We start from the raw sequence: 23,800 nt of genomic DNA, 5'->3' as shown, positions 1-23,800 counted from the left end.
CCAGGATAGGTGTTGTCAGGGGGTGTAGCATATGCAAATCAGTTATGCTAATGACACACTTCCAGTGATGTCAAAGGATGTGGTATATTCTAATGAGTTATGCTAACGAGTTCCTCCAGCTCTTTTTCAACAAAATGACCCCCTGGATGCAACTATTTATGTGTAGTCAGTCCAGTGTTGCAAAAGTGGAAGCTCACCTGTTTGGAACCACATGAGCAGGCCCCCCACTGCTTTTGGGAACTTCAAAGAAAGGGAGGGGTGTTGTGATTAGAGTGTCTGACTAGGCTCTGAGAGACTCAGGTTCCGACCCGCACTCTGCCATAGAGGTTTACAAGGTTACCTGGGGCCAGTCACTCTCACACAGCCTAACCTATCATGTTACCTTGACTCTTGCTTAGGACCTATGGTAGACTGCATGTGGACACAGTGGTGTGTGCTGTATTGGCTGTATAATAGTTTGGGCTGTGTTGTAAGGAAATGGTTCAGAGAGATGTGCTGGTAAAAGGATAGAGACTGTTGATTATATGTCTGTGTACTGTCTTTAGCTGTATGCTCCAACTGGATAATTTTCTGCATCTTTTAATATGTGCTGTCAATTTGCTTATGTTTTCCTTCAGCTCTGCATTGGATTTCTGCTTGTTTTCAAATTTCTATTGTATTCTTTGTTGAATGTATTGTTTATTGAATGTCCCAGTCGTTGATCGTATTGACTTACATTGTGCAATCTGCCATGAATCTCAGTAAGAAAGGTGAACTATAGATAATGTAAATAAAATAAATACAAATAAACATTTTGCGGCAAAATATTAATGCCATCTGATATGGGGGAGTAACAGATCATAACTATATGGTTTGCAGGACAGAAGACAAAACGTACACACATGTAATTCCTATATCAAGTTCTGTGCACGTGCCCATTTCATGTAATCTTCCTCCATTCTTGATTATATATTAAAAGACAGTAGCAGAATTTGACAATCATGGAATACCACGAAATTGGGGAATTTCAGAAAACTCTTTTCATCCTTGTATGTAGCTAAGCTTAGCATAGCAGTATTAAAAAAATACTTTATAATCTCCTTTCTCCTCTGATTTCAGTACTTTTCCAACTTAAAAGATCCATTTCATAAGGATAGCATGAGAAGTCTAAATCAAGAAATGAGAGTTGGAAAAGCAGTAACACTATTTTTTTGGTTGCTTCAGTATGGAGACAAGAGGAGCTCGAGCACATCAACAGCACCTTGACTGGAGCTGAGCGCAAGGCAGCGCTCTGTGCGCTTTTAGAGAAAGAGGCCCAGCTGATCGCTTCCATCGGGAGACACAAACTCAATGCTGATGATGAAAATGAGCAAAAAGCAATCTTGTCCTTTCTGGAAAAGGTCAGTGCGATAATTTCAGGCTGAATGTTGACCGTAGCCAGAGTTCAAAAACCTGAATTAACATTTACAAATTAGCAACAGACAAAAGAGAAGCACAGTAATTAACTGGACCGGTTGAATATAGGAACTGGAAGCCGCCTGCGTGCCTGGCAGTGAAATCAGTTCATTAGGTGTTGTTGTTCAAAGCTTTTGTATGTGCCTGTAAAATTTGGCAAGTGATTCTTCTTGCCTAAGCGCAGAGAAACCACCACTTATATCTTAATTTACTTAATTGAGTCTTCATCTTGAAGATGATGAGTCCTGTGCGCTGTGTAATTAATGCTGCACGTGGCTAATAGTGCAATCCAGCACAGCATCGTTTCAGTCGAGTCCCATTGATTAAAGTGGCCTGTGACTGGGATAACTTTGCATAGGGTGGCACTGTAAAAAGTACTACAGTAGGTCTCATTCATACTTTTCTGCATTTACATTCTAAGAAAAAATATGCAAAGGGTTTGATCTTTTTTTTTATTACTTTCAGTGTTGCAGAATCAGACTATTTTTGACAGTTGCAAAAAACTATGTAGCATTTTGGATTTAGAGAACTGTTTACAAAGAGCGGCAGTTTTTTGGAGAAATTTTGACTGTTTGTTTGGAGAAGTTCCCTTATGTCTAAATGGTTACCATCCTGCACCTTTATCCTGTCCAGAATAGAGTTATGACTGTCTCAGTCTGCACACTACAGCCTTCTAGACAATCCCCAGCTAATGGAGACTCTTCCTTGCCCCCAGTTACCCCACAGTACTCCTATCCAGGCCTTGAGTAGTTGACATGCTAAGGGCATGAGGAAGGTGGGCTGCAGGAAGGCTTTAGCTTGCTATGAATGGCCTGGAAAATGACAACATCCCTGATAACAGTAGCATGCCAGCCATGGGAATCAGTGTGGCACAGCACAGGACTATTACACTAGAGTCCAATGAGGGCCCTCCTTCCCCCCTATCCCTCACAGAGAGAAGGACTGTCGCTAGGATTCCTAAACTCCAAGTGGTAGCTGGAGATCTCCTGGAAAAACAGCTGATCCCCAGGTGACAGAGATCATTTTCCCTGGAAAAAATGACTGCCTTGGAGTTTCTCTACACCAGACATCTGATATGTGAAGAACACGTGTCGGGAGATGCAATGTTAGCTGGGAAGGGTAGTTTAAAAAGACAGAGCCAGCGGCAAGGCAAAGGCTTTGCTATACACTGGAGCTATGTGAAGGGCCTGTGAAATGCCTGAAGGGAAACTTCAGCCCATTATAACCACTCCAGGTCCAAGCCCAGCTCTAGAAGGCAGCGCCAGCCCATTTCCATTCCTAGTTGCCCTCTGGTTGCGCTCCCACACAGTTTTAGACTGGAGAGTTGAAACTGACAGGGCCTTCTGGGAGGCAAAGATGAAATTAACAAACCCTCTGAGGAGTGATCTCTGCCTGCCCTGTCTTTTAAAACTACCCTTGTGTAGAGAGGTGAAATTGTCAGAGCCTTTGGCTCTGTTTTTTACACATACTGAGGTGTTTCATGTAGAGAGACTCTTGGAAGGTGGACTGTATGGCATTATACCTAGCTCAGTTCCTTCTCTCCCCACTCTTAGCCCTCCCCAGGCTCCACCCCCAAAACCTGCATGAGTTTTCCCACCTAGACTTTGCAACCCTAATTGTAGCCTGTGTGCTTGAACGTTTTCCTGTTCTTTGTGCCGCAGTTGTTGGGTTATTTGGCCATGTGTTCACAAATTCACCTTATTGTGTTGCTGCAGAATCTTTAAAGTGAATGGACCAGTGTAGGATAAATCATAATTTGGAAGCCACACAGAGGAGCAGTTGGCAGTCTGCTATACTATAGTCTGGGTGCTTCTCGCCAGCTCTCTGCATCCTGATGGACTGGTGGAGAGCAGCTAATTTCCAAAAACAGAAGGGCATGAGCCAGTGTGGTCTGAAGCCATTTTAAATCTAATTTAATAGATGAATCTTAGGCTCTCACTTTCCATAGTGCTCATAATTCACTCTGCTGTAGCATCTGTCAAAGGCAGGTTTGATTGGTTCAGGATGCCTTGTTTGGCCAACAGATAGTACCATCTTGATTGATTTTGGTGTTTTGCTCTCTCTCCTTGCAAATATAATCCCATGTGCCCGAACCCCTGACTACTGATTTGCCAGAGAGAAAATTCTTTGCTGTCTTCTGTCTGATACAGGTTGGAAATAATTCACTGCTACTTTGGAATAAAAGCAGATATTCCTAAGAATAAGTCAGTGGATAAGCAAAGTTTGCCTCTTTTTTTTTGGCACAAGCAAAAATACATGTTAAAATGGGGAATTTGTTCTTTTAAAAAATAGGATAAATATGTTAAGTGTATTCACCCACCTCCAGATGTCACTGGCAGCCATTGCAATAGAAATACATTTGCAGTGCAATCTTAAGCAGAGTTACTCCAGTCTAAGCCCATTGATTTTAGTGGGCTTAGGCTGGTGTAACTCTGTTTCGGATTGCATTGTTAGAAGCTTTGAAACCAGTTGCTTGTGATTGAAAAGAAAGAGGTGAAACTGATGGTTCAACAGATGCCTGCCAAAGAAAATGTTTTTTAAGAAGAATGGGGAGAGGGAAGAGAATCAAGTACATGGAACAGTGTGCAGAGTGCATTCCATCACCATTCAGTTGCTGATGAGTGCCACATAATCACCCACCGACATTCAGTGGGACTGTTGGTAGACTTGTGACCGAGCCATGATTTTGTGGAGGCCCTAATTGTGTGGACCATTGCTTTCACATGGAGGATGAACACATGGTTGCTGAGTTTTACTCGCTTATAGCAGTTGTTGTGAGAAGGGCCAGTGCAACCACACCAATCACAATGTGTACAGCTTGTGTACAGCTGCTGAGCAGAGGTGATGCCATTGGCATTTCCATGCAAACCTGACTGATAGCCCAGGAATGGGGGTCAAAATGCTTCCTTACCATACACATTGGGATATCGAGCCTGATACCACAACAGAGACCAACAAAGATGGCTTGAGTCTTTGACTGTTTTTTGCTGTGTACTGGAATACTGCCATTTTCCTTCTACTTGTGATCTCCTTGGTCCTAGGAAGACTGAGGGCCAAACTAAATGTTAGCATTCTTAAAGAGCAGGCACGTGGAATGGCTATTAAAAAGTAAAGCAGAGCCCATTTGGGCTCAGAACACCACCGGGGGAGGAACCCTCCCCCGAAACCTTCCATGCCAAAGGGTGGTGGTGGTTATTTCCCCATTTCTGCTGCCAGGAAACCTGGACCCAACTCTTTAAAAGAAGTGAATGCCTAGTTTGGCTCTGAGAACATTTTGGTTGCTTTCCAATCATCTCCCTCCCAAACAGGTCAATTTCTTCATCGTCCTCTATTTTTTTCCTGTTACCTAACTCTCTTCTGCCCCAATATTCTCTGCTTCCTGAGCAATGCTTGGTCCTCATCAGACCATCAAAGGGTCATATGTGGGAAACCCCTGGTGTTTTTGGTGCTTTCCTGGTTGGCACAAGCCACTGCTTTACTATTAGTTATAACCAGGGCTTTTTTTCTGGGAAAAGAGGTGGTGGAACTCAGTGGGTTGCCACCACAGGGGGCAACTCTTGGCGGGAGGTGGTGCCCCAGGTATCACATGTGCATGCACAAAGTGCACACATGCTCCCAGGGCCAATGACGTCACTTTGGGTCAGCTGGAACAAGGGGGGAGTTTTTAAAAGTTTAAATCACCCTTGGTGAAAATGGTCACATGGCTGGTGCCCCCGCCCCCTGATCTCCAGACAGAGAGGAGTTTAGATTGCCCTCCGTGCTGCTCCAGCCATAGAAGCTGTTTAAAAGTAGAGGATTTAAATAAATAAATAAATAAATAAATAAATAAATAAATAAATAAATAAATAAATAAATAAATAAATAAATAAATAAATAAATAAATAAATAAATAAATAAATAAATAAATAAATAAATAAATAAATGCAAACCTGTAGTCTTGTCTGCATACCTGTTGAGTCCCCCAAGTATGCAGAAACATGACCTTGGCTGTGGGTGGGCTCCTTTCATTGCCTTTGCCATAGGCATTCAACTGCAACATTTGCCATTGGAGAGAATGATGAACGGTGGTATTTGTTCAAGGTGTGCATTATGTTTATATGTTTTACAATTTTCTTCCCAAGTCGGCTTAATTTCATTCTCTATTATCCTTCAGTCTGTCTCCCTCTGTATCTCCCGATGCATTTTCCACCCTATTCTGATACTCTGTTCTGCTTTCATGTGCTGGCAACAGAATACAATTTACAATAGACATGCTTTCTGAAGCAGTTTAGATAACAGGATTATTATAATTTCTCTCTTGCAGCCAGCAAACTGAAAGGCAGAAAGAGCTGGCAAAAGAAATCAAGAGATTGAAATGTTCTTGCTTCAGTTGTGAACATATAAAAAGAGGTCTGAAAACAGAACCTGGGCATGGATAAAAAAGAGTCTTGCTGAAGGATCACTTGTCTTTGCTAAATACTTAACACATTTTGTTTAGTGCATCTTTGAAAATCTGTTGTGCCATTTTTTTTGCTGTTATCTAAAAGTTTGCAGCAGGGTTTTTATCCCTAACAAGAGGGTTATTTATGCATCTTTTTTCTGTATACAGTTAAAAATTCTACATGACTATGTAAATTTAATACCAACAAAAGGGAATGTTGTATATTAACTGGACAAAAAAACCTTAGGCTATAAAATAAAAAGTCACTTTCTCAGCTGAGTGACTGGTTGGGCATTGAAAAATCACCTGATGAGTGATATTTTAAAAAAACTGACTCTCATAATAAAAGCTTACAGTATAAGTCTTATAATACCTTAGGAAGGATTTGTTTTGCCATGCGTACAATGGGAAACAAATTAATACATTTTCAGTTATGCTAGAGCAACAATCCTCTGTTTCTGATTTCACTATCTCTAAATGAAAGAATTAGAAGTTAATTATTCAGCCAAACCTTTTCTCCTGTTAGATTTTTTAAAATCGGTTTTGGTTTCAACCCATTAGCTTCAATTATCGGTACCTCATTTAATTATAACGCTAAACCTTCTAAGAATCTGTCAGATTCTTGCTTAGGAACTCTTATTTTATTCATTTTTAAAAAAAACCTTCCATCCTTCTGAGGTTGGTAAAATTAGTATCTAGTTTCCTGGGGGTAAAGTGTAGATGACTGGGGAAGGCAATGGCAAACCACCCTGTAACAAAAAGTCTGCCAAGAAAACGTTGTGTGATGTAACGTTCCCCCATGGGTCAGTAATTGACTCTGTGCTTGCACAGGGGATGACCTTTACCTTTTTTAAAAATGTGCTAACTTTTAAAAAAGATGGTTCTAAGTTAGTATTTGTTCTTCCAAATGGAAGCTGTGGCCATCAATTAGAGTTTGATGTAGAAATCTGCATAGCTAGAAGTAGAACTCTGCAGTTCTTCTGCCGTATGGCATAGTCGGCTTCAGAAAGCTAGCTTAGGAGGGAAGGCCATTTTTAAAAGTATTGGAATGAGGTGGAAAGCTGAGAGCAAGTAGGAGATGGTTAGGGAATGCAGGGGAGTGAGAAGTGAGAGCTCTCCAGCTAAGCTCCATTGGCTGAAGCTCTTGCCCGCCCTGCTTACTGAGCAGGGGAAAGAGAAAAAAGATTGCTGCAAGCCAGGACTGGAAATGTTATGATTTCTACCCACCCACTTAAGTTACTCATTCCCGTCTTTGTCTTTGATAGGAGGTAAAGAGTAGCCCTAGGCTGAGGATTTAGACATAGTCAGGGAGCTTTTGAATAACAACAACAGCAACAAAAAGTTGTCATGCTAGATGTAAAAAAAATGTACAGTTTCAGGAGACTGCTTGCTTTGCACTCATAGATTACCATGGCACTTCTTTTGCCACACACATAACCGACACACTGCATGTCCGTGGTCCACTGCTTCAATTCCCCATTGGTTCGCTAAGCCCTTCTTACATTATATAGAGTTGTAGTGTTGAAATGGGGACATCTAGTCCAACCCCCTGTTCAGTTTAACAAACTGAAAGCTAGCTATTGGTAGTCCAGCATCTGCTTGGAGACCTCTTGCAAGGGAAAGTCTTCCCACCTACCTACTACTGAGTAGGTAATGAGTTCTATTGTCTAATAGCTCTAACCATTAGATACTCCTCTTATTGTTCACCATTAGATCTAGTCTTGCTCTCTGGAGCAGCAAAGAAACTGGTCTTTGCCTTCTTCCATATGACTATGAATCTTGTTCTGTGGAATAGTAACATGAAAGGGTCACAGGAAATCCTTATTGAAAGGCATTATCATATATTACTTCTAAATGTATCTCTAATATTCTAACTTGCCTCTTCATGTTTATTGAAGCAAGAATTCCACTACTATGCTTTTCTTTTTCACAAACCTATGATACTTCAAGTGTATTTTTCTGTCCCCCTTCAAGTCAGAATTAGTGTGAATTTTGTTAGCCCCTAAATTTACCTCAAGTCAACCTCCTTGGAGAAGCTAAGCTTCTCTATCTTGTTCCTGCTTGGTTTTCCTGATCTGCCTCACTCCCACTGCTTCGCCTGACTCAAAATTAATTCCATTTCTTTTGTTCTTTGGAATATTTATTCTTAAACAACTTCAGCTAACATCTCACATATCCCTTCATCTCGGATTGCCTCTGTACAAGCTTGTCAATAGTAATCAGGCTGGTAGAATGTGAAATTCAGCATTATCAATAGGATATTGATTATTCTAAAACAGAACGCCATAAGCCCTTAAAACTTTTTTTTTCAAAAAAGGCTACTAATTCACTTCCATGCTGTATTGAGCCATGTTCCTAATGATGTTGGAATGGAGTCTTCCCACCAGTAAATTATCTAATCATATATAGATTATGGACAGAACAACATCTTCCCTCTGCCTTATATTTATTGCTCTCTGGTTTTATGTTCATCGGGGAAACTGTACAGTCAGGAAATAATAAACTCAATGAACTCGACAGACAAAAGTAAAGTTCACGGGGCCACAGTGGTACTTTGCTTAGCTAAAACAAGTGTTCCGTTTAGGATCTTTGGTAAGTTTTCAGGTATTGTCCTTTATTCAGCTATTTATTCCATCGTTCTGACTCTGGGCTTCAAAATGTTTCTGCAGTGTGCTGAACCCAAAAGATGGAAGGCATTTGATGATAAAATCACAGAAATGGATACCCAGTTCACTCTCCGTGCCAGGGAACTCCTGGAAATCTATCGCAGCATTAGTATGAAAGACATTCTTCAAGATGAGCGGCTGGATGTGCTACTGACGCTGAAGCACACAGTGAAGGTATGCTTTTATCAAGCTCTCAGAGAATCCTGACGGCGATCACACACAGTGCATCAGCAAAGTGCTGTGGATGTGAAAGGCCCAAGGAGATGAGGCAATTCATATGTCAGCATCAGTGTTGTGTAGTATTGTATCGATTTCTTAAATAGGCCACAATCCTAAGCATACTTACGTGCAAGTAAGTCCCATTTCATTAGGTTTGTCTTGCTTCTGAGTAAAGATTTTTAGGATGGAGCTCCATTATTTATGAGCAGTGCACCTTGCAACCTTCTCTCACATAATGTGAGAGTTCTGGAAGCCCCTGCACTCTTTCCGTAAAGGCTCATGAAGAACCAGGAAAGAAGGTGCATCAGGTGCTCTGGCTTTGGAGTGCTGGTGGAAATAGTGAGGGGCCATAGAGACTGGAGGGGGCAGGCAAACAAGGGTAGTGGGGAATTAAGAGGGCAGGCAGTGGCCAGGGGCAGAAGCTTCAGGTGGCACCCCTTGTAGAAGCACCACCGGAGTCCCTGATTCATATTCTGACATCTAGGCCAAGGAGTTTGAAATGGCTACTTAAAAACCTCTCTTATTATTTTTTCATTCCTTCTCCCTGCTCCCTTACAACAACCTTTTAAATAGGTTAAAGTGAGTTTGAGTAATCAGCCCAGCATTACCAAATGAACATCAGGATTGAACAGAGATTTAAACCTGAGTCTTCTCAGACTTATTCTAACTCTGCACCATGCTGGTTTTCCGATGTGCTTCTTTATGCGTATCTCTTTTTATGTAAATCTCTCTCCCTCCCCTCTTTTCCATAATCAAATAGGTTCAGGTCCCCAGTAGAAAAGAAATTGTTTAAATACTCAGGAATGGCCAAATGGATCCGGTAACTTACTGCCTGCCATAGGCTAGACAACTGAACCACCCCCGAGAAGGAGCTTTGGCTCAAATTTTTAGGCTACCCTTTAGAGATCTGTATAGCAAGTACTCGAAATTTTTTAAATATAACTTCTACACACATGGGCAAATTTGATTCTGTTTTTTTTTATACTCCATGTACACTTTGTGATGTTAAAGCACTGTGAAAATTGAATTGAGTCAGACAGATATGGGTGTTCACAAGTCAATGAACAGTGGATAAGTAGATGATTTATGCTTCGGGAAGCCAGTAGTTTTCAACTTCCCAAATGGAAATACTCCTTTGAACTGAAGAGGTGTTTGATTGTGCTCCTTTTCTGAAGAGAGAGTTTTCCAAACGACACAGGCCAGCTTCTACGGCATCACGATTGTCTGGCAACCTGAGAATGTATGTGCATCTGTAATGTTTTCCTTGTCCTTTGCAGGAGCATGACTGTAAGCTCACACTTGAAATAGTGGAATTAATAGACAGAGAGGCTGATCTCATGATGAGAGGAGTGAAGGAATCTAATCTAGAAGGACTAAGAAAAAGAATATGTACTCTGTTTCTGCAGTATATTAAAACGCCGCTCTTTAACCCAGAGGTCGCTAGATACCTCAAGGTAATCCCTTTTCTCTTACAGCTGTGTCTTTTGTGTATCATCATGTGCTTTATAGATAAGCAAAGTTGCTAGCTTTGAGGAGATCAGAATCAGGTGAATCAGTGGATAACAAAGAAAGGAAGAATTCAGATGGATCGTACCCCATCCTACTACTCCAGTGAGAAAAATTTAAAGCCTTCCTCCAATGTAAGTGGCTTTTCCTCCAACAGAAGAGCTCCTTAAGTAGGACGGAGGCTTCTTAGGCTAGAGGAGAGTTACTTGGAGGATAGTCGGATCCACTCCAGGAAGTCTTTTCACAGTCGGTTAATACTGGTGTAGAATAAATCAGGTTCTCCAGAAAAGCTATATATGTGAAAAGAACAGAGAGGTCAGGTATATGAACATTATATAAAAAGCATGGACAGAATATTTGTTGCATCATGGCAAAGTGTCACTGAGTCAATTAATAAAGAGAATACTAGAGACATTGTCGAAGGCTTTCACGGCTGGAGAACGATGGTTGTTGTGGGTTTTCCGGGCTGTATTGCCGTGGTCTTGGCATTGTAGTTCCTGACGTTTTGCCAGCAGCTGTGGCTGGCATCTTCAGAGGCGTAGCACCAAAAGACAGAGATCTCTCAGTGTCACAGTGTGGAAAGGATGTTGGCAGGTCATTTATATCTACTCAGGAGGGGTGGGGTTGAGCTGAGTCATCCTGTAAGAGTTTCCCAGGGTGTGGAATGCTAATGGCGGGAGGCTTCACTGTATCCTGAGGAGGTTCTTTTGCATATGGATTGGTGCTTGATGTGCTAATCTTCTCTGCAGGGCTATTGTCGGGTATAGAGTGTTTTGTTAGCCTGGTGTTTTTCAGAACTGGAAACCATGCTCTGTTCATTCTTAAGGTTTCTTCTTTCCTGTTGAAGTTTTGCTTATGCTTGTGAATTTCAATGGCTTCCCTGTGCAGTCTGACAAAGTAGTTGGAAGTGTTGTCCAGTATTTTGGTGTCCTGGAATAAGATCCTGTGCCCTGTTTGAGTTAGGCTATGTTCAGCCACTGCTGATTTTTCAGGTTGTCCAAGTCTGCAGTGTCTTTCATGTTCTTTATTCTTGTCTGGATGCTACACTTCGTGGTCCCGATGTAAACTTGACCACAGCTGCAGGGTATACGGTATACTCCTGCAGAGGTGAGGGGGTCTCTATTGTCTTTTGCTGATCGTAGCATCTGTTGTATTTTTCGGGTGGGTCTGAATACTGCTTGAAGGTTATGCTTTTTCATAAGCTTTCCCATCTGATCAGTAATTCCTTTGATATATGGCAAAAACACTTTTCCTGAAGGAGACTGTTTTTCCTTGGTTGTTTGATTCATCCTGGGTTTGATTGCTCTTCGGATTTCATTTCTGGAGTAGCCATTTGCCTGAAGTGCGTGGTTTAGATGATTAATTTCCTCATTGAGAAAGTGCGGCTCACATATCCGTCTTGCATGATCCACTAATGTTTTCATTATGCCTCTTTTCTGTCGGGGATGGTGATTGGAGTTTTTGTGTAAGTACCGATCAGTGTGAGTTGGTTTCCTGTAGACCGTGTGACCTAACTGAAAGTTTGCTTTGCGGATGACCAAGGTATCCAGAAATGGGAGTTTTCCCTCGATTTCTTTCTCCATTGTGAATTGTATGTTCAGGTGGATGTTGTTGAGATGATTCAAAAACCCCATCAATTCTTCCTCCCCATGACTCCAAATGATAAATGTATCATCCACAAACCGGAACCATACACTAGGTTTGTGGGGTGCTGATTCTAGAGCTGTTTTTTCAAAATGTTCCATGTAGAAGTTTGCTATAACTGGGCTGAGAGGGCTCCCCATGGCCACCCCATCCATCTGTTCATAGAATTCGTTATCCCATTGGAAGTAACTGGTTGTCAGACAATGATGGAATAAGGCTGTTACATCCTCTGGGAAAATCTGATTAATAAGTGCAATACCTTCAAGCAGTATTCAGACCCACCCGAAAAATACAACAGATGCTATGATCAGCAAAAGACAGTAGAGACCCCCTCACCTCTGCAGGAGTATACCGTATACCCTGCAGCTGTGGACAAGTTTACATGGGGACCACAAAGCGTAGCATCCAGACAAGAATAAAAGAACATGAAAGTCACTGCAGACTTGGACAACCTGAAAAATCAGCAGTGGCTGAACATAGCCTAACTCAAACAGGGCACAGGATCTTATTCCAGGACACCAAAATACTGGACAACACTTCCAACTACTTTGTCAGACTGCACAGGGAAGCCATTGAAATTCACAAGCATAAGCAAAACTTCAACAGGAAAGAAGAAACCTTAAGAATGAACAGAGCATGGTTTCCAGTTCTGAAAAACACCAGGCTAACAAAACACTCTATACCCGACAATAGCCCTGCAGAGAAGATTAGCACATCAAGCACCAATCCATATGCAAAAGAACCTCCTCAGGATACAGGGAAGCCTCCCGCCATTAGCATTCCACACCCTGGGAAACTCTTACAGGATGACTCAGCTCAACCCCACCCCTCCTGAGTAGATATAAATGACCTGCCAACATCCTTTCCACACTGTGACACTGAGAGATCTCTGTCTTTTGGTGCTACGCCTCTGAAGATGCCAGCCACAGCTGCTGGCAAAACGTCAGGAACTACAATGCCAAGACCACGGCAATACAGCCCGGAAAACCCACAACAACCAATACTAGAGACAGTAGAAGGCAATACTAATGAAGTGGTATAACATAGCTAGGGGTGTCCTTGGTTCTCAGCCTCACGGCTTAAAAGGGTGTAACTGTGTTCAGGATAGCACTGCCAATGGTTTTAAGTAAGTCACCATTTTCAGACTCAGTTCATTTACAGTATATGTAGAATAATACAGGCCTACCTTACAAGCCTGTTGTAAGGACTGGTGAGATAGCAGATGTAAAATGCTTTGAGTGCTTCATAAATGTTACTAAGCTTGAACTGGTTACTGTGAGGTTTCAGTAAAAAGATACCATGAAGATGGTCACAAAATTCAGACACCTGGTTGTGCCTCTCTGATCTAGTAACTTTGCTTGAAATGTTTGCATGAAACTATCCTGAGGTGCTTATGACCTCACTCAGAACAATTGTGAGAGCCAAAGAAGCTGGGGTGAGGAAGGCAGGGTTTTCAGGCAACATCTTTCAACTGGGATTGAGAATATGGTAGCTGGAGTGTACTTATTTCTTCCTCCCATATGAGCTTCAAGGGCTGCTTCTAGAGTTCAGACTACAGAAGCAGCTTTCTTTAAAACTGAAATCACAGAAATGAATCTTGAAGTGGCAAGACAGCTAGACAAACCAAAGTACCTTATTTTTATGCCAAACAAAGCTCTATATTTTGTCTGAAAGTGCCAGAGCGGTTTGGGTTTGTGAAACCCCACTGAAACTAAATGGGTGCTCTTTAAACCATTAAACGTTTTTGCACTTTCCACCTTTGAGTTTTTAAGACAACTGTATTGGCATGCATTGATGATTATATTTGTCTCTTTTATATAATTTTAAAAGAACGCTTAACCTTTTGAACTTACCCTCACGTACCAAACTTTAAAAATATGTTCATAATCACTAGGTTTAGTGTATAGAGTGAGGGAACAGATTGCATTTGTCAGACTGCGTGCTGTGTTGCTGTAGAACTCTTCTATAGATTTCTATTTATTCAGAAAGATCACTGTGCAAACAACTATCAGCAACTACTTTTGAATATATTGAGTAAGGTTTTAATTGAGGTTAGGTTGAAAGTTGGTGCTGAAATTCTGGCAGTTGTGACTGAGCCAATATAACTTACTAGTTTCATTCATCTGATTGTATAATATAGCATTGACTTGTGAATGCCATCATCCAAATGACTTTTTAAAAAGGCACTGACATATCACACTTTGGTATTTATACACACGTCTTGCAGTTACATACTTGTCTAATTCGTCTGATACAGACACTTGTATGTGCTCAGATGCACATAGGGATCTCTTATATGCATCCACTTTCTGTTAGCTCCAGCTTATAGAAAAGATCCATCAGTGCTGAGGAAAGCACACCAGGATCTGCTTCCTCTGTTGAAGTGAATGTGAAAGCTTCATGCATTTATCAGAATTTGTGTGCCTGAAATGAATCTTGGCAGTTCTACCCCGGATCTGGCAATGATTCAATTTGAGCAGAATCGTATGATGCCTAGGATACTTTTGTCCTTGCAGGTCCCACCTGACCCAATGAGGCTTTATCACAACATCTACTTTTGTCTCAGTTGCAAACGCTACCTGCCTTCTACTGATTTTGCCATGTCTGCTAGTTCACGCACTGTTGGCCGGTGTCGTCAGTGCTGCAAGCTGGATAACGAAGCTCATCAGAGAGAGGCCTTTTTGAAGTACAAACTTATGCTCCGAAATCTCAGGCGCTCTGAAATGAATTATAAGGATGATGCTAAGATTGCATTCTTGATACAGGTAAGCTGGAATGAGGGAGGAGATAAAGCATCAGAAAGCACAAAATTGAAGCTGTTGGGTCAAGTTTTATATTAGTCATTAGTTAGTTTATGCTGGACTCACTTTTAAAAAATCTTGAGGGATGGATAAATTATCTATGTTAGAACAGTGATTTTTTTTAGTTGAAATGAAAGGGGTGAGACATTTGTTATCACTCTGATACCACCAAGGGACTTAGGCCAATAAGAGGACAATCTAACTCAGGAGGAAGTTTCTTCCCTATTCTAACCATGGTGTCAATCAAACCTGAACATGACCATGAATGGTGGCTTGTTGTCAAAGGTATTTGTACAATCAAGCATTGTGACTGTTCTAGCAGTGGAGTGAGTAACTGCTGTGGCTTATGGGAGCAAATATCCATCACCAAATTACCGTTTTCAATATAACCTCCACAAATGAGAATATTCCATCAACTTCCTACCAGCAATATTATTTGTCAGCATGTACAAATCCCAAACATATTAAGGGAACAGTGCCAATCTGACACATACACCAGAGACTGAAAATTAGTCATAAAATTTAGGACAAGAATTTCTTTTTACCGAATCAGTGTCTGTATATTTACTTAGCAAATTTTTGTGTATCCTTTCCAGGGAACCTGCCTGAGGCAGCTTATATAATAAAGCATAATAAAAACATAAAACGTTCAAAGTTGTTAATTAAAGTCCACTATTAAAAACCCAGCCAGAGCATAAAAACATAAATCACTGAGCGGCTTAAAATGAGTTTAACAATTTTCAGACTAAAAACAGCACTTCAAAAATAACGCTAAAAAGATCAGCCTCTTAATGAAGAGCCTGGCTAAATGGAATCATTTCCCCTGGTGTCTAGAAGAGAGCAGTGTAGCCTCAAGGGAAAGGGCGTTCCGTAGGCAAGGTGCCACTACTGAAAACGTACGACCGCTAATTGCTACTGGCCTCAACTCTGAATGCTGGGGCAAGGAACAGGTCTTAAGAGGCAACTCCTAACTGGTGGGCTGAACAGCATGAGATGATGCAGTCCTTCGAGTACCCCTGGTCCCAAGCCATTTAGGACTTTAAAAGGTAAGAACCAGGATTTTTGAGTTGTGTGCAGAAACAAACGGGCAGCCTGTGCGGAGGAGATGCTAACCCTGTATCTAACCCCAACAATAATCTGGCTTTTGGACGTTCTAACCAGGGTGTAATCAGAGCATGAATCACCTTGGCCAGATCCCATCAGATTTAAGAGGTTAAAAAAAAAATTCTCTTGAGTTCTAAAACAAACCCAGTCCGCCCTTTATACTAGTACTTTTATTCAAGGCAAAACAGGAATGATGCTTTATTCACTGAAAATAAAATCAGAGCGTTTGTGACTGTATATATGCACCAAAAGCTGCCTGTCCCTAAATGTCCTTACCTTTGCTAGCCCTGTTTTAAGAAGGACTCCATTGTACCTTTTCCCTACTAAGCTGATACTCAGTTTGGCAGCAGTGTAATTTTATTACCTGCAACTATTAGAATAAAATCCTATGATTAAAGGGGATTTGGAAGTAAGGAAATTAACAGTGCAGTCTCATGCAGAGTTACTCCATTCTAAGCCCACTGAAATCAAAGGGTTTAGAATAGCATAACTCAAAACCCGTTGATTTCAGCGGGCTTAGAATAGAGTAACTCCTACATGAGATTGCCCTGTAAGTGAAGCAAGGAAGCAAGAGGCAGTGTGATGTCATAATGGCCATCTTATTTGCAGACTTTTTGTTTTTGCACACAAGCAAAATATGCAACTTCCATTGAAGCTGATACCCCCCAGCCCAACCTACCCAGAAAGCGCAAGGAAAAGGGGAAGATGGGGCATGCATGAAACGACACCCCCCCCCCTGAAAGTACTTAGAAGATCCATTGAGGAGTTCTGTGCTTTGGCAGCTGAGACCAGGGGAATCACTCAGCTCCTCTATTTACCTTGCATGCGCAGAAGGAAGAAGAATTCACAAAGGACATAGTAGCTCACTCAGTCAATCCCCAGCCACTCTGTCATCATCAAGCTGTTCAACCTGCACTAGGACACTGGAGAATAGTCTTTTCAAAATAAGCTGTATTTTTATATTAAAACTTAAAAGTTTCCATTCCATAACCCCTAAAATAAACTGGGAAATCAGTTTTGGTTTAAATTATCACAGTTCATTACACTCTGAGAAATCAAACTCTAAAAAGGTAATTAATTCTTCTGAGGTCACCAGGAGAAAGGAAGAGTCTTTTTGCATTTACAACACTCGTTTTGCAAACCAAACCAAATGGGTAGATGCTAGCACAAAACTCTGTAACATCACAATCAATAACAGTATTACATCATCTGTACCTCTGATTTCTCTCTTTTTTTCAAAGTAGCCAGGATGTAAGCCTTACACACTAAAAGCTTTCTCAAGATATTCTATCCTTTCCACACTATATCACTTAAGGTGCTAGGGAACAAGAAGTTCCAAACCCTGGACCCCAAGTACATAGACTCCCTGTCTCCAAGCAAGTACTGGGTCACCCTGTTTTCCCATTGCATGCTCAAGCACCCAACTTCCAATCTCCATAGTACACAAGTTGCTCAGGTATAAAGGGAACCACAAAAGGGTTAGATAGGGTCTCTTGCTCCACTTTTCCTATCTTGACACATCTTGTGCCCTCTTTTCTATTTGGGCATGTATTGTGCCAACTTTCCTGCTTAATGCATACCACTGAAGTTTGAAGATCTTCTGGAAAGGCTTGTGGGGAAAAGCTTCCCAACTGTCTTCCCTTCAGACCAGGTTGTATGGTTTTCTTAAACATGATAGAGACATCCTAGAATCACAGCTTCATTTTAACTAAGAGCTAAGCTGCAAGAGATGAATTACATGAGGAGTAGCATGTGAAGGGAGTCGTATTGTTAGCCGGGAAGCTGAATTTTAAAAGAGATCGGAAGGCTTTGTCGATTTCCCCTCTCTACAGAGCCAGGGAGATGGCTGCTCAGAAGGTTTGTTTATTTCCTCTTCTCCTCTTAGAAGGGGAGGTGAAACTGACAGAGCCTTCTGGAGGCAAAGAGGAAATTAACAAACTCTCTGAGCAGCTGGCTCTGTAGAGAGGGGAAATTGACACAGCCTTCCAATATCTTTTAAAATTCAGCTTCCCAGGTAACATTGCAACTCCCTTCACGTGCTCCTCCTTATGTAATCCATCTCTTGTAGCTTGGCTCTTAGACTCACTGGTGTATGGTAGAAACAAATTTCTTTTCCTTATTGAATGTGTTCTGGTCAATGTCCCTCTTCACTTACATATTCTTCATTGTATTTTTCTGCTCTGCTCTAGAACTGTTCCTTTGCTTCTGTATGTAATTTTGATGAAAGCTTGTGTTAAACCTTAGAGGTTAAAGATTGGCATTTATGCCTGCCTGATAGATGGGAGATTGTACTCCTGCCTTTTCTTGATGCTGTTCAGTGACGGTTGTAGTTTGGATTGTGGTCATTGCCTTCATTATTATTCCTATAGGTTTATCTTGAGTTGGTAAACATCTTTGTACCAGAGATTCATGAATTGTCTAAGTGGTTTCTGTGAAGTTGGTCAGATAGGGTTGCCAGGTCCCTATCGTCTCCTGGTTGAAGAGTGGGGCCTCATTACTCACCCTTGGTATTCTCTTTGTGCATGCGCATTCCCAGAGGGACAGGAGCACTCCCATGGCCCGTGCAATGATGTTACTTCAGGCAGGGCAGGACCTAGGGTTGCTGGCGCCCAGGGCAACCCTAGTCCAACCCCTCGCATGCACACAGCATGCGCACATTCCCGGCGCTACATGATGATGTCACTTCTGTGATGTCATCATGCAGGGCGGAGCGTGCTGCCTGTGCGGTGCGCCGGCAGAGGCAGCGTGCGGGGCTGGGAAGCCACCCACACCATTCGCCTCCCCACAGGAAGGGGGCGGCCAGCCACCCCCTGTCCTGTGGGGCAGGCGAATAGCACAGGTGGCCTCGCAGCCCCCCATGTTGTCTTTTGCCTGCCCCACAGGACAGGGAGGCAAATGGTTTGGGGGACCTCACAGCCCCCTGAGCTGCCTTTTGCCTGCCACGCAGGACAGGGGGTGCACAGCAAGCTGACCGCCCCCTGTCCTGCAGGGCAGGTGAAAGGCAGTGCGGGGGGACTGGGAGGTGGTCTGTGCTGCCACCCAGGTGCTCCCGGCAGCTGGTAGCTGCTCCCAGCACCCCCTCCCTGGTGGTGATGGGGGCAGACTACCCCCCTGCCCCCCCTCAATCCGGCCCTGACTTCAGGAAGTGACATCGTGCTCTGCTGGAAGCTGCCCGCTGGCCCAGGTTGCTTGCCATTAGTGGGCAATTACTGGGCAGGTTGCCATCTCCAGCCGATTGCAGTAATCGGCAGGCACTGGGAAAAAATCACCGGAAGTTTGCCCACCACTAGTGAACATTTAGGAACCCTATGGTCAGGTGACGTTGATTCCCCACAAGATTGAGTTGTAACACAGGAGTCCTACAAGATTTCCCTCCCCAACATGTTGTTTCCCCCTGGTAAACAGGGACCCCTCCCCACAGGTTATAGCACAGGAGATCTATGATGTCTCCCTCTTTTGCAAGTTGTTTTTCCCCCTGGTAACCAAGGACACATATCCTCATGGGACTCAAGTATACATAGGAAGTTGGTAGGTCCCCGCTCCCACCGGTACCTTAAGGGGACCTGGCAACCCTACCCCTGCTTATTTGATGATTGCCCATCTTGTTAAATAAAACCGTTTGTTTTACTCTGCTTTGGTTCTCAAATTCTAGCTTGACCACTCATCCGGCAATGCCAGATGAAGGGTAAAGGGTGGTGGTGGTACTCTGGGCTCTCCATAGTTGAACTCCAAGACTTGAGTGGTGGCAGCCATTATAAGGCCTTTGCCTGCTCCAGGACTGAAAAGGGGTGTGTTTGTGGGGCTAGAGGGCTCCCAGGAGGGGATGCTTTTATTGCACAGCTTCCCCCACAAGAACCCCCCCCCCGATCCCGTGACAGACATGCTCTGAGGAATGCCTCTCAAGGCCAGGGAACAAACTTGGGTAGCCATTTGGGTAACTGCAGCTAGGAAAACTCTTAGACAGGGCGGGGAAACTGGAGAAATTGTGTATGGTTGGTTAGTAGAGGTGCGGGAAAGCAAGGAGGAGTGATTATTATTTATTTTATTTTATCGTATTTATATTCTGCCCTCCCCGCAAGCAGGCTCAGGGTGGATAACAACATTAAAACATTTAAAACATTTGTCCATAGTGTGACAAAAATCCCCTCCCTTTAGGTTTGGATTATAAATCTATTCCTGGAGATGTGAAAAACTAGTGGGGAAATAAGGGGGAGGGAACTTAGCATTCGGGGAAATTAGAAATATTGGGAGAAATTGGGGAGGGGGAAACCTTTGCAATATTTTCTCTTTCAGAACACTGAACAAAATACATGTTAATGCTATGTTGTCAAATAATATTTTTACACAGCCACAGTTATGTAAATTTCTTAGATCCCTCATTTCAAAGGTAGTAATGATACCATTTACTCTGGTGTTTAATGAGATTACTAAATGAATAGTCCAGAGAGCAGAATATCAAACTGAAAGTCTCCCAACGGCCAGAATCTGGCAGCAGGCCTTCGCACGTGAGCCAAGTTTTTTTCTGAAAGTGGAACAGGAATAGCGGCCTCTGATGTTGACTGTATACGGTATGCTCAGGAATGGCCAATGATGACTTAACAAGTGCTGGTTCTTAATGGTGATTTTGCTTTTCCATTCTGCAAATCAGATCCCTGAGTGATACTTTCACACCACTTTCTGTTTCCTTGCACCAAATTCTTTCAGTATTATTTTTGCATCACTTGTGTGTAAAAGAAACAAACTAATCAGAAACCAAATGAGTGAAATGAAAATACTTACAGTGACAACTCATACATATAATGAAATGGTATATTTGTACATCCTTATGGTGGCGAAACTTGCCTTGATGCCCTGAGATATACCACTCCCCCACGCCCGCATGTTGCCAAGTTTTGTTCTGTCCTAGAAACAGAACATGGACTAGGAAGAGCACCAGAAATGAAGCTATCAGCCAAGCAGTACAGAAAAAAAATCCTATGAAATAAAAGCTTTAAAAAGAAAGGCCTAGAGCAGATGTGCAAGCAGCAAAGGTAGAAGGCAGAGGGATCCTAAAGCAAGCTTTTTAAAATGCTCATCTTAAATGTTTGCATCTCAGAATAATTCCATTATTGTGCCTTAACACTGTGGAGAGATAGATTAGCACTTACTGTTTCAGTTCCAACTAAATGGCTAGGGATGGTGTATAGTAATACTGGTTCTTGGTATAAGCTAAATGTTATATGGATATGGTGATTTTATCAATAAGCTCTACTTTCCCACCACCATGGCCACCCTCCGCTTTTCTATTGCAGCAGCAAGATCTCCGGTATATGGTTGAGAATTTTTGGGGCTCTCAGTCAGCTGTTAGTGCCTGGGATGATCTCTATGACTTAGTTATGGTCAGGTGGGACAAGTATCATGAATGGGCTCCCTGGAACACTATTCTTCTGACAAAGGATGAAGCGGAGGCTCACCTTAAGCTGACAGATCTTGAAAAGGTACAGATTTTGATGAAATGTTTGAGGGTTTTTTCTTCGATGTTAAAATGTCAAGCGTGTTCTCATGATTAAAGGCAGAGCAGAATTAACTTGCCTGCCCTTAAAGCCGTCAGCCCATGGAATGGGGAGACTCCATTCCCTACACCAGGAGAAGCTTTGGTGCTGTTTAGTATTAGGGTGACTGCTGTTCTTTCTTTCATTCTTTTCGTACAGCCTCCATCCAAGAATTTGCCCCAATGTTTCAGTTGTTGTGACTGCTCTCTAGGCAGTTTTCACTGAGCTCGGCTTCAGCATGCACCATGACTCTTCCGTCATGCTCATTTTCCAACACGATGGAGGAGTCGCTGGGTGCGCTGAAGCCAAGCTCAGTGAAGACTGCCTCCAAAGGGGTGGTTTTCACAAAGCTTGGCTTCAACATACACCACACTTCTTCTGTCGCTCTAGAAAATGTCATTTTCTGGCTCAATGGGAGAGTGCACGTGCACGATCAATCAGTGTGCGTAGACTGGAGTAACTGCATAGGATTGTAATTTTAGTTATGTTAATGACTTACTAGCTCGTCCCCTGCTAGTCTGTATTCTTGCAGGCAAAGATGTTTTTATTCTCTCAAGCCTTTTAGACCACTTGGACTCAGTTCTGGGCTAGGCTGTCCTGTTGCTAGTTCTATTTAGGCCATGATTTTAGAAGCTTTTTTAATGCTGGTGTTTAAAATATTTATGGTCCTATCCTATTTCAATCGGATGTGTTCCATTGCTTCCGTTTTATGTATTGTAGATTTGTCTTTAATGTTAACTGAGAGCCAGTTTGGTGTAGTGGTTAAGAGTGCAGGTTCTCTCTAATCTGGAGAACCAGGTTTGATTCCCTACTCCTCTGCTTGAAGCCAGCTGGGTGACCTTAGGCTAGTCACAGCTTCTAGCTCTCTCAGCCCCACCCACCTCACAGGGTGTTTTCTTGTGGGGATAATAATAACATACTTTGTAAACCGCTCTGAGTGGGCATTAAGTTGTCCTGAAGGGTAGTATATAAATCAAATGTTGTTCTTGTTGTTGTTACTGGTCTTATTTTATTTTATTGTTATAAGTCACTTTAAATATATGGAATGCAACTATTTTAAACTTCTTGAATACCTGTAAAACAGAGATCAAAAGGCATTGTTAATTTAAAACAAAATACACTGAATTATTTCTCAATATCCTTCAATCATGTTTAAGAAATTGCAGCTGTGTCTTCACTAACCCATAAATGTTTATTTCTTTATTAGTAAATGAGCATATAGGACTGTCCTTAATATAGAATTTTTATTTTTTTTAAAAAAAGGTGATTCATTTGACTTGTTTTAATTAAAGCACAAGATTTGGAAGGCTGCGATATAGATATCTGCTCAAAAGAGATGTTTGTAACCTTATTTCATTTCAATTGACTTTTCCGCTCCATTCCAGGCTTATGAGATGGTGTTCATTCATAGGATCAAGCATAAACATATCCTCTCAAAGAACTATTTCTCCCAGTTCCCAGAGATGGCAGCAGCTCTGCATAAAGGTGACAAGCAAGCCTGCTCAAGTGATCTTTTGGTAACAAAGCCTTTAACACCCAGTTCAACAAAGCAATCCATTAGGGAGAAGACTGCTCACTGATTTACTGCTTGAAAAACTCATCTGATCTCAAGATAAAGGAACATTTGTTTCTTTCTGTCTTAATTGCACTGTCTTTTCTTAATTGTGCTCTAGGGAACAAACAGTTGTCATAAAGCTAACTTCCAACAAATGGATTCCAACCTGGTTACTCCGCATTTCTCTGAAAATTAATCACATTTAGATGTATTTTTTTAAAAATCTACCATACATATTGTCTATTTCTTGATCAAAAAAGGTAGCTCCTACCTCTCAACAACATCTAAGCTTTTCAGTAAGGCGTTCTTCTGCCCTTCATAACAGTTATAATGATCTTGACCTGGGCCGTTTTCACATGGCCAGGCACCCGGAAGATCGCGCGAAACTCACGCCATAAAAGCATCTTCCTAGCGCAATTTCTCAGCATGATCCCGTTTAATGGCCCTTTTTCTGATGTCATCGGGCCATTAAAGGGGATTGTGCCGGGAGATCATGCTAGGAAGACGCTTCATGCTGTGAGTTTGCGCGATCTCCCAGGGAGCATGTGAAAACGGCCCTGGTCTTGGAGACAGGCAGTGCAATCCTTCTGTTGGCCAGTGGGCTTAGAAGGGTGTGACACTGCTTGGCACTGCAGCGCAGGCAGTACAGAAGCGGAAAGCAGCAGATAATAGCAATATGGTTTAACTGTCTTGTGCAGCTTTTTTATTCTACGTGCATTTACACTAATCCTAAAGCCATTATAACCACAGGTGTGGGGTCATCATCTGTTTTATATTATATTATAAGTCCCTTCGCCAACAAGTTGGCTGAAAGTGCAGGATATAAAAGCTTAAAATAAAGTAAGTATCTCAGTTGGTCTCATGTCCATTTAGTCGGGTTATCAGTGGGTGGTTAGGCTGCCTTTGAGTTGATGGAAGCA

The 23,800-nt window shown here is 42.2% G+C and overlaps 1 protein-coding gene across 1 annotated transcript in view; it reads left to right on the top strand.

Annotated features, from left to right (window-relative positions):
- Positions 1 to 23,149, top strand: part of IQUB (IQ motif and ubiquitin domain containing) — a 44,379-nt gene extending 21,230 nt beyond the window's left edge. The window contains exons 8-13 of the mRNA XM_054988963.1: positions 1,204 to 1,379; positions 8,524 to 8,694; positions 10,017 to 10,193; positions 14,406 to 14,654; positions 21,086 to 21,271; positions 22,711 to 23,149. Of these exons, the coding sequence (XP_054844938.1) occupies positions 1,204 to 1,379; positions 8,524 to 8,694; positions 10,017 to 10,193; positions 14,406 to 14,654; positions 21,086 to 21,271; positions 22,711 to 22,905 (1,154 nt within the window). The 3' untranslated portion in view covers positions 22,906 to 23,149. The remainder of the gene's footprint in view (positions 1 to 1,203; positions 1,380 to 8,523; positions 8,695 to 10,016; positions 10,194 to 14,405; positions 14,655 to 21,085; positions 21,272 to 22,710) is intronic.
- Positions 23,150 to 23,800: the final 651 nt, after the last annotated feature.

This window comes from Eublepharis macularius, chromosome 9 (assembly GCF_028583425.1).
Source record: "Eublepharis macularius isolate TG4126 chromosome 9, MPM_Emac_v1.0, whole genome shotgun sequence".
Taxonomy (NCBI): domain Eukaryota; kingdom Metazoa; phylum Chordata; class Lepidosauria; order Squamata; family Eublepharidae; genus Eublepharis; species Eublepharis macularius.
The sequence above is the reverse complement of the archived record's forward strand: the minus strand, read 5'-3'. Positions and strand labels throughout refer to the sequence as shown.